At 25.0% G+C, this 11,848-nt stretch overlaps 1 protein-coding gene across 1 annotated transcript; it reads right to left on the bottom strand.

Moving 5' to 3' along the window:
* Positions 1 to 2,041: 2,041 nt before the first annotated feature.
* Positions 2,042 to 11,057, bottom strand: LOC129605654 (probable serine/threonine-protein kinase DDB_G0282963). The gene is made up of 6 exons (XM_055515547.1): positions 10,921 to 11,057; positions 10,237 to 10,303; positions 8,230 to 8,848; positions 6,845 to 8,145; positions 2,559 to 6,770; positions 2,042 to 2,213 (listed from the first exon to the last, which is right to left on the bottom strand). Exons 3-6 carry the CDS (start codon positions 8,764 to 8,766, stop codon positions 2,042 to 2,044), a joined length of 6,222 nt encoding a protein of 2,073 aa, XP_055371522.1. The 5' UTR covers positions 8,767 to 8,848; positions 10,237 to 10,303; positions 10,921 to 11,057.
* Positions 11,058 to 11,848: the final 791 nt, after the last annotated feature.

Here is an 11,848-nt window from a genome sequence, read left to right as displayed (position 1 = left end):
AAAAATATTGATCTAATAAATTATAATTGTCGTTAATTAATTTTAAATAAATTAATATTGAAAAAATATAAATTTGAATAATTAATAATTTACAAATATTTCTAATATATTATAAAATTATCAAGAATTAGAATTGAATTGTAAAAAAGTACATAAGTTTAATTTAATTTTAAAATATTTTTATGAATGCCCAATTATAATTTTAATGCTGTGGTTTTTGTTTTATTAATTTCATTTTTTTCTTTTCAAATAATGCAAATTTTTGTTTTTAAGCATAATCAATATTTTAATATCGATATTTTAATTAGGATTTCAATTTTATACTATAACTTTCAATTTTATTTTGAAAAATATTTTTATATTACATAAATTTACTTATATTATACACTTAATTTTTTTTTTTTGCTGTATAAAAATTCATTTGAATTTTTTCGGTAAAAATCAAAAATTTGTTTTTTTTTTAATTTATCAATATTTAATAATACAATTATGCTTGCAAATTTTAAATTACATAAAATTATATTACAAATATATATATATATATATATAATTTTTAAATATTTTACAAAAACAATATTTATTAAAAATCTAACATTCATTTAGTATCCCAATTTTGTTTTTTTTTTCTTAGTACTTATACTAATCTTCAAGTATTATTTAACCACATACAAGAAAAAAAAAAAGAGCTATATTAAATTTTACAAATTTGCTGATTAACATTGAATACAAAATTACAAAAAAAAAAAATAAAAATAAAAACAGAAAAAAAAACAACAGGTGATTTTAAATTTTACAAAAAAAAAATTCAGTATTATTGTATATTAAGCGTTCTACACAGAAAGATTTGATTTTTCTTAAACGGGATTCACTTTAAAATAAAAAAAAAATTATACTAATTATTTAAATTTACATTTTTATCACACTTATTATGAGAGTTAAGATTTTGTTCAAAATGTTGCATACTGCTCAAGAACTATTAAAATAATGCGCACACAACTCGACAACTAGGGAAATATGTAATCTAAATTATATTGAAAACTTCATCCCATATTTTGTTAGGCGTGTCATTTGACATAACAGGGTTGTTATTCAAAAATATTCTAATGCAATTTTTTACTAAAAAATAAAAATATTTTTCAATAATTTCTCATCACTTCAAATGATTCAACTAACAGAATATTATTCACCTATATTCTTCATTATTTTTATTAAATTATTCAAAAATACAGTGGACCTACAGTAATAAGTTTCGAAATTTGAAATTCTATACTGAAAATTTCAATATTTTTCAATTGTACTCGTAATTTATCACCATAATTGATGTGATTTTAAGATTCCCTTAAGGGTTATAGAATTTGAAGAAAACAGATTTGATTTAGAAGAAAGCAGATTATCAAAATATGGTCTGTATTAATCTTTAAAATTTTAATAATAATAATAATGATAATAAAAATAATATTAATTAATAATAATTATTAGATTCAACAAATTCTTTTAATGTATGTACAATCATATAAAAAATTTTGACTTGTGAAAATTAGAAATTGACAAAACATTAAGGATTTTATAGTTATACAATTCTTTTAGTTAATTTAATAAAAATATAAAATTGCAGTCACACATATTGAAATTCAAGTTTATGTTGATATTTAGATAAGATTGTAGTAGTCTTTCTGCTTGAATAATTCCTACTTCTACTTCGTTTGCAATAAATACAATTTTGTGTTTGAGAATATTGTCAAAGTTCTAATATTACGTCTGTCAACGTGTAAATTTGTTGAGAGTTGCAAAACCACTTTAATTGTCAACTAAACTGCAAAAAAATAAAAAAAATCTGCTTGAAATGCCTGAACCATTTCCTTGTTGCACATCAAATAATAAACATAATTTTAAAATCCCCTGCATATTAACAGAAAAAAAAAGATTGAAAAAAAAAGATTGAAAAAAAAAATCAACAATACCTATTGCATGTGTTGTATTAAATATCGTTACATATTTCATATTTTTTTTTTACAATATTATTTAATATAATACAATAACTTTATTTTAAACATTCTTTTGAGTAATTATTATCAGCAGCAGCATTTGCAGCTGCTGATGCCAATAGCAATAGATTATCATTACATGAAGGCATCAATTCGGTTTTATCATAACTATTAATTATATTTAAATCATCTTTCTTATTGATTTCTTGTTGATAACATATATTATAACTATTATTATTAGCATTATTAATATTGTTATTATAATTACTATTAGAACAATTAGCATTATTTATTGTTGTTAAACTTTTAAATATTTTTATATTTTCATTTTTATTATCACTATAGACAGAAAATACTTTTCCACTGATTTTCTTATTGAAATCAGTGGCATTATGTCAGTTAATAAATTCACCATCATTATTACTAATATTATTTTTATTGGTATTATTACTATTATTATTATTATTATTAATTATGCTATTATTTTCAATTTTTTTATTATTAATAATATTAGTATGATTATTATTTATATTATTATCGACATTTATATTAATATTGCTATCATTATAATACTGATTATTTTGCTGTTGTATATTATGATGGTGATTATGACGATGACGAGAATAATGATGATTATTTTCAGAATAAAATAATCTATGATTATTATTATCTTGAATAGTATTTGTATCAGATAAATTTTCATTATTAAAAGTTTTCAAAGATTTTGCTGAAATTATAGAAGTATTTTCATTTTCATTTACTAAATGATTAGATTTAATATTGCTATTATTGTTATTATTATTATTACTATTATTACAATTATCTTGCTTACGTTCATGACAATTGTCACCATTATTTTTATTACTGGTATTATTTATGTCACCGTTTATGATCCTACAACAATTAGTTTCATTATTACTATTTCTATAATTTGAATTTATATTATTGCTACTGTCGTTATTAAAATTACCATTAATTATATTATTATTAGTATTATTAGTACTATTATTATTATTATTATTATTTTTATTATTACATGATACTGTACTATTGACAACATTTAAATTAATACCAGCATTTTTATAAGTACTATTGTTATTACTATAATCATTACCATTTTCAATAAAATCATTAGTTCCACAAGGAATATTGGAATTAATACGTTTTATTGAAATTCCATTAACAGCACACATACTATTTTTATTTGGAGAAATAGTCAAAACGTGTTTAGTAAGTGCTTGCGATGATGGATTCTTTTGATCATTATTATTCGAAATAATATATTTCGAATTTACAGATGTAATAACAGTAGAAGTAACAGGTTGTTGAAATTTATTTGGTGATTGAATTACCGAATTATTTCGATGTGTATTTGTATTTTTAATAACGCTTACCATACTATCAATATTTTTATTACCTTTTTTATTTTTAAAATAATTCGAAATTGTTTCAAATTCATTATTAAGCCCAACATAATTAGAAGTTGAACTAACATTAGAAGAACTAAGCAAAGAATTAGATGATGTAGGTGAAGATGTTGATTTAATAATTGATGAAGAAGTTGTTGTTGAATCAACAATAAAATTATTTACGCTATTATTATCACCTTCGGAATCTGAGGCGGATTGTTCAATGTTAGGAGAATTTATTGAAGATGAATTGATAGCTGTAGATGGTGATGAAGTTGATATTGAAGAATTTAAGTTAAGCATAGGAGGAATGTCAATTGTATGGGTCTCATTGCCTAAAATTAATCGTAAACGCTTTTTCTGTGGTGTTAATTGCAATGAAGGTATTTCACCATTCTTTTTCGGAGCTTGCAGTGGTGGTGGTGTTGGCGGACAGCTACTGTCTAAATTACTATTACTATTATAGTACGAAGAAATTGATGATGCCGATGTGGATGATGATTTCTTTTTGTTTCGTTTCCTACGATGATCTTTTGATTTATGTCTCTTTTTACGCTTTTGAATGTGATTTGTTTCTCTTGAGTCTTCTTTTGTTAGACAAGTGTAATCATCTTGCTGTGATGTTGAGGTTGCTGACAAATCACCATCTATATCGGTACCATTTTCAGATAAACCTTCCACGCGCAAAATTTCATATTCAATTTTTGGTGATGATTTTCTATAATAATAGTTATTAGAGAAGTTATTAAAATGATTTTTGGAACTTGAAGAATGATGCATCGTAGTAAGTGATTTTATACCAGATTCCTGAAATAGATGATTTCTTATGTGCTTTTCCCCATGATTAAAATTATTTGCGCCGGAATCAATATTATTATTATTCATATTAGGACTACGTTTCATACGCAAAGTTAATTTTAATCTTCTTTCAGGGGTCTTTAAAATGGGTTGTTGTTCTGTTTGATTTGACCCTTCAGTTGATTTTACATCAGATACTAATTTTGATCCTTCATTTTCTGTTTTATTACAAATATTACTTTGCCTTGGTGATAGATAGCCATTAATAACTATTGAACTTTTTGTATTATCACAACTGCTAATATTATTTTTGCTCTCAGTATTACAACTAATTTTATTTTTATCACTAGCGCTATTGTTATTACTACCACTATTGGAATTATTATTATTATTATTAGAATTTAATGAATTTGTTACAGAATTTACTACGAGAGAAGACGGTTTACTCATTTTTTCAATGTTTATTGTTGGCGTTTTATTTTCTCTAGAAGATGATGAACTATTCCCTGACTCGCTGTAACTTTTCGATAACTTTCTCTTGCAAGATTTAATTTTGCTAACATTAGAATTGGTGGTGTAATCATTTTTTATATTATGCGTACTAGAATTTCTTCTCTCACTTGAATCTAAATTATTATTTATAACGTTTGAATCTGCTGAATTATAATTTAGGTTATTAAAACAATGTTTTTTTGTGTCATTTTGCTGCAATATTTTGCTATTATTTGAAGGTGACATCTTAAAACAAATAGTATTTTTTGTTGGAGTAATTATGGATGTTGCATTTATTGTTTTTAAGCTATCATTTGGAAAATTAGTTTTCTTATCTGAAATATTTGTTTTTTTTATCAATATAGTTGTTTGTGTTTTATTAGCCTGTTGTTGCTGATCACTACTAAGAAAATTATTTCTTGTTTTATCACAAAAATTGAAATTTTCATTATTGAAAAGATTTAATGGATTTTTAGTTGCCTGTTTACTAATTATACAATTATTTATTTTAACTTTTGAATCATCAATGTTATATTTGTCATTAGAAATTGAATTATTTTTTCTTATGTTATTAATGATTGTTGTCGTTGTCATATTTGATATTTTCTTCGGTGATAATGAAATCGCAGAATTATTAGTTGCAATCGGGAAAGTCTTTGAAATAGGATTATTATTATTTAAATGAGATGCTGCGGTTGAGAAAGAATTCGAAATATTGGTTGTGGTAGATAAAACGGAAGTAACGACCGCAGTTGTGACAGTTGTGTCAGATGAATCTTTTGTCACAGGTGTATTTTCAAAAGAAGTTATTATATTTTTACGATAACCATTGCCCCCTCCTCCAAATGTGTTGCTTGCTATTGTTGACATATTTGTTATATTACAGGATTTTTCTATATTATTTGGATTTAATATTTTATTCGTAAAATTATTAACAAATATTTTACTAGCTGTGTTATTTATATTGCAGTTTAATGTATTTATAGAATTGTTACTATTATTACTACAATTATTGCCATCTGTGCAATTCGTATTACATGTATGTAAAGCATCAACAGTTTTTTCTTTTATATCTTTGCTGTTATTGCATACGGTTGTTATAGCAGATGACAGTGCAGAGGTTACGGGCATTGTTATATTTACGTTTGCCTCATGCACCTGAATTGGATTTCCGAATGTAACATTGCCTATTGCTGTTATTTTCGAAAGAGGTGATGATTTCAATGATGGAGGGGCTAGTTGGTGAAAATTTCCGCTACTTATATTATTGACATTGTGATGAGAATGATGATTGTGATGATTATGATTATTGACGCCGTGATGCGCATGATGAGCATGGTGACCTATGTTATGCGCGTTGGTATGAGTTGAAAAAGCTGATGCACCATGATGACCGTGGTGACTGTGATGATGAATCGTGTTTTGAAAATAAAAAGGATTTTTTGATGAATTTATTGTACTATTACTTTTAATTATGCTAATTGTTGTTGCTGTCGCTGGGGATGAAGATTTGGCCGCCGATGATATAAGAGATGTAGAAAATATTGGTTTTGGAGGTTCAAATATATTTTTATTTTCAAAATGCGATATAGCTTGCGTAGGTTGCTGTATTGTATGTCCCAATTTTGACGATAAATTTGAAAAATTTGTTTTTAGTCTCTTTTGTTTTTCATTTCGAAAATCTCCAAAAATCTCTTTTAATGATTTTTCATCATCAGGATCTTCATCTTCAGTAGCAACAACCGATACAGAACGTTTTAGAGCATTTTGACGGTTTTTTAAAACACGACGTTTTGATCTGTTTAAACTACTGTTCAGTCGACGACGCAACCTACGCTTTGTAGAAATAAGTTGTTTTTGAGGTGACTGAAAATTTTGCATTGATGCTGCTTTTAATGTGGAATTTTTTGTTAAATCTTCTCTAATATTTATCAATGATTTATCAGTTTCAATGGCAGAACTAATACTTATTCCAGATTTTATAAAATTATTTTTATCTAACTTTTGTTTTCTTTTTATATTATTACTGAACACACTAATTTTTGAATCTCTGCCAGGTATATTATTTCTAGTAGATCTTGATTTGCTAAAAAGAAACATAAAAGATATTCGAAATATATTTGAAAATATTTTATTTCTTAGGTTTATTTTGCAAATTACCTATCACCACTCCTCAAACAAATTTTGTTTTCCAGTTTGTTTTCAACACTTGCAACTGTTGAAGCTTTAATAATGTCCTTTTTTCCAACACTCAAATTCGGCGTCGATGTGGAAACGGAATCATTTTGCATTTCTTTTGATGTTGGAATAGAAGAAATTACAGCAGCATTATTCTTAATTTGATTTCTTGTTGTTCTTTTGTTTAGTGTTGAAGTAGTCACATTAAAATCGCAAGAAATATTTATTTCACTATCTTCTTTTGTTTGACTACGTTTTAATATTGTGATATTTGAATTGTTTTCGATGCTTTCATTAGATATTAAATTATTTGCGGAACATATTGAACTAACTCGAGCCGATTTTCTTAAGGATATTTCTTTTGTAGCCCCTCCTTGTGAATTTGTTGTTAATCCTTGTATCGCATTTAAATGCATATTTCTACTGCTTGCACAATTAGTTATTTTTGTACTGGTCACGTTATTACTACTGGCCATAATCAATTCAGCATCATATTTAGTAACTCCTTTCTGTCGCAATTCTTTCAATGTTAATGCCCTACCTACAGTTTTATCACTTACGACAGAATCGTCGACATTAATCTTCCTATTATTACCACAACCACTACTACTAATATTTGAATTACTATTTGTATTGGTATTAAAATTATTGCTACTGCTATCTACAATAGTTTCAGGGTTCGTTGAAGATGAATTCGCACGACTTTTTATTCGATTTATTCTATTATCAGTTTCTCTCAATTTATAGCCACCGGATTCATTAGTTTTTTGATGATACCTGGAATTCGTATCGGCCACATTTTGATCGTCATCAGCTATATTTTTCATAAATGCTCCAGTACCCCGTCGCTCACATGTTTCACACTCGCAATAGCAATTACCATCGCCGAAAAAATCTTCACCATAAAAACATGTTATCTCTTCACCTATTTCAATATCACGCAACACTTTGACGCAAGCTGTATCGCGGCCAGTTGGTACAAATTTACAATTTGCTCGACAGTCGTGATTTATATATGCAGCGGGACCAAGCCATAATTGTGCACAATTCTTTCGACAACTGTACATTACTGAAAAATCATTTTTTCCCGGATGTAATAATAATGATTCTTCAGCCTCAGTTAATTCAGCTATGCAACCAACCAAACACTCTATTTTATCATTTTTATACCAGCGTTTTGTGGAACTAATTTTTGCTCCTTTTTGGCCCTCTAAAGAGTAACGAAAACATGGCTCAATAACAAAACCAGATTCTTTATCGAAAACCCTTAAATAGCGAATTATCTATAAACAAAAAAAACAAAAAAATAATATTTTTACATATTATAAAAATTAGCAATTGATACACATGAAGACTCAATTACTTACATGATCATGAAGTCGTTTAATAGCCATTTTATTTTTATTATTAATTGATCTTGGCATCCATTCACCTTTGAATATTTTTTTAACAGCTTGATCATAATCTTGGGTTTTTATAAACTCACTAACTATAGATTTTAATGCTGTTTTATCGGCCTTTATAGGACGGTATCTTACATTCATTTTATGAGTTTGAAATCCCAGATGAGGATCTAACACTAAAGAAGTAGCTAAGTCATCATTTTCTGATAACTCCTTTGGTGTCATACCAGATGTAGATTGATGTACAATTCTATTAATGTTACTGCTACTTGATGTAACATTTTGGAAATTATTATTCGTTGATCCGACATTTATACTACAACTTGAGGACATCGAATTTAAATTTTGTGAATGATTACTTTGTTGTGATTGATGATGATTTGGATTTGATTTTAATGTTGCCTCTAAGGCTGTTATCGCAGCAGATGCAGCTGATCTTCTTTGTTGATGATTGCTTTCGCCACGGCGGGAGTGATGATTTGATTGTGATCCCACAACCATTATATACGAAATAATAATTTCTAATTGATGTTTTTCTTTTTTTTTGTTTTTTGTTTTTGATATGAAAATTTTTTTTTTTAATCTGCAAAAAAAAAAATCAAAAATTTAATAAACAAATAATAAAATTAAATTTAAAATTGATATATGATTTTGACAAAAATTATATATACATATTAATATGTATCAAACAATCTAATGTGTCAAACAAAAATAAATCGATACTAATTTTAGCTATTGAACATCACTGGATGTAGATATCAGTGTTTATAATTGAATGGCAACACTTCAAAATTTATTTCTGAAATTAAAACGTCACAAAATGACAAATGACAGTAAATTGACGTTTTCACAAAAAAAAAAAAGAAAAATAAAAGAAATGTCTTCTTTCCAGCAATTATTAAATTAATTTTTTTAATGAATACACAAATAAATATAAAAAAAAAAAACTTATTATTACATTAAAAAATTTTATATACACATATTAAATTTATAGAAAACCAATTCATAATATATATAAAATACATTCTAACACGATATAAATGAGCAAATGTATATTTTTCAATCAGCTGTTCGAATAAAAATTATAACCAATTTATAAAGTTTGACAAAAAAGCATACCTATAAAAAAAAAAAAATTGAGACAGAAGATATGTTCTTTAAATGAGTGCAATTTAGATAGAAACAGATATATGTTGTATTAATTTTTTTTTTTCTAAAGTACAAAAAGAAGAAAAAATTGAAAAAAAAGAAACCATATAAAAGTTTCATTATTTCCAATGGGCAATGGTTTACTTCAAAATTAAAAATTTTTATACCACAAAAATAAATTTACTTCAAATTGTCTCAAAAAATACAAGTTGGCCCCAAAATTTTTTGTATAAAAATTTTAGTTGAATTTTGATTACTATCAAAAATCTTAAAATTCTATATATACATTATATTATATACATATGTACATACATATTTCTATAGCACTGAAAGACATTTCTAGTACCTTTATGTTAAAATATTAAAAAATATGAAATAAAATTTTCTGATAATTGTTTTAAAATAATTTATATTTATGATTAGGTGAATAGGTATAATAAGCACATTGTGGTGTTGGTGTAAAATAATTAAAAAAATTAATTCTTATTTGGGGGAAACTAAAATTGTACACACATATGACATGATCAATAGAACATTATAGTAGCACATACTTAAAAGTATCTAAACTAACGAAGTAGCCACAAACTAGACTGACAAAATTTTTTCCAGACAATTTTAATTTTCTCGTTTCTTTTTAACACACACACAATAAATATTCCAAATTTTATTTTGTTTAAAAATTATAAAAAAAAAAAATTTTTTACAACTCTTTAAAAATCTTTAATAATTTTTTATTAAAATATTGAGTACTAACCTCACATTTGCTAATTATTGCTGGCAAAAACCAGAGAGGAGATAAAATAGAATTTCTTTCACACTCACTTGTTTTTTATTTTCCTTTAACTTGTCGCAAACAATTCAAGAAACCTTCCACAGTCGATTGCACATCCTTTGTACATTTAGAATGTTTTACAAAAAAATTAACAGAACACAAAAAAAAAAAAATTTTTTATATATCTACATACATTTATGTATATATGTACGTATTATTATATACGAATATAAGTATAAAAAATTATAATGGTTCTTATATTTATAAAACGTATTGAAATTTTTATCATTTATCAAAATCATGAATTAATAACTAATTTTATAAATTTTTCTACAAGATAATTTCAATTTAAAATTTAAAAAAAAAAAAAAACCGAATCAATTTACATTTATAACAACTTAATTTTCCGAGTCTTTACGGCGACTACAAGAAAATCGAATTTATGTCTAGCTTTTCATTTCATTGTATTTATTACACAAAAATATAAAAAAAAAAATTTTAATTATTTTCCATTTCTCTCTAACATATCTGATTTTATTGACAGAAAATGCATTTTGAAAGAGACATATATATTCTACTTTTTCTTTTCTTTTTATGTTTTATCAAACAATGCACATACAAAAAAAAAAAAAAAAAAATTCTATCTCATTTTATCAAGAACTTCTCGACGCTGGCTACATTTTTTTTTTATATAAACATGGCGCCGACATTTAAAAAAAAAAATATGTTTCTACCTTATTGTAATTATTAATTAAAACTTAATGTTATTTTCAATATTAGACTTATACTGTAATTATAATCGACACATTAATTAAATATATGTAAATTTTAAAAATATACTTTAAATTTAATTTTTTTTTTTAATTTAAATATTATTGTATTTTTATTTTATAATAAAAAGATTGAAAAACGAAATCTATATAACAACGAAATGGAATCGATTCGGACAATGAAGAAGTTTTTTTTTTATGTATTATACATGAGTTGAAAGAAGACCAATATATTATGTTTAAAAGATTTTCGCATATGATTTGATTTGATACAATAATATGTAGGGTTGGAGTTGCCATTTTTATATTTAAGAGCTTACATCTTCGTAATAAATAAAGAAGAGTTAGAAAGACTGATTATTTAAAATACATACAAAACATTTATACCTCGTTTATATGGCAGCTTGAGTACTTGACTTGAAATTAATCTTGAAACTCAAACTGCGTTCCTACTATGTAAGCTTTCAAGTTTTTTTTAAGATTAGTATTAACATTTTAAGTTTAGTAAGCAAAATGTTTCGTTTGACTTGAATAAAACCGGTTTTAAATTAGATAAAATTATATAAACGGCATATAAACATGTTTAAAAAATAAAATAAGGATTACGTAATATACCTTATATAACAGTAATTACAACATATTTTATGTGTTGTAAAACCAATTTATTTTGTTCGTGAGAAATTTAACAGTTTGTAATTTAACAATTTAACAAATATTGAATAGTTATGTATAGGTTTTTGTGTTATTTTAATAATTATGTTAATTATTAGCTTCTAATCACTGTACTTCAATAAATTTTGACATTCGTCGTTTGTTTAAACTTCAATCTAACTAATTTTTTTTTATTTTATTTATGTTGTGATATCCATCTAATTTAACTCAGCAATTTCGG

This window comes from Condylostylus longicornis, unplaced genomic scaffold, assembly GCF_029603195.1.
Source record: "Condylostylus longicornis isolate FDR11 unplaced genomic scaffold, ASM2960319v2 ptg000013l, whole genome shotgun sequence".
NCBI classification, from domain to species: domain Eukaryota; kingdom Metazoa; phylum Arthropoda; class Insecta; order Diptera; family Dolichopodidae; genus Condylostylus; species Condylostylus longicornis.
This window is presented reverse-complemented; position numbering and strand designations above follow the sequence as displayed.

Excerpts from the sequence above, each read along its gene's own strand:
- LOC129605654 (XM_055515547.1), bottom strand. The coding sequence starts at position 8,766 with ATGGTTGTGGGATCACAATCAAATCATCACTCCCGCCGTGGCGAAAGC. Across the intron at positions 8,146-8,229 it reads TTAAACGACTTCATGATCAT|ATAATTCGCTATTTAAGGGT; the intron begins GTAAGTAATTGA and ends TTTTGTTTATAG. Across the intron at positions 2,214-2,558 it reads ATACAACAGCAAAATAATCA|TTATAATATATGTTATCAAC; the intron begins GTATTATAATGA and ends TAATAATAATAG.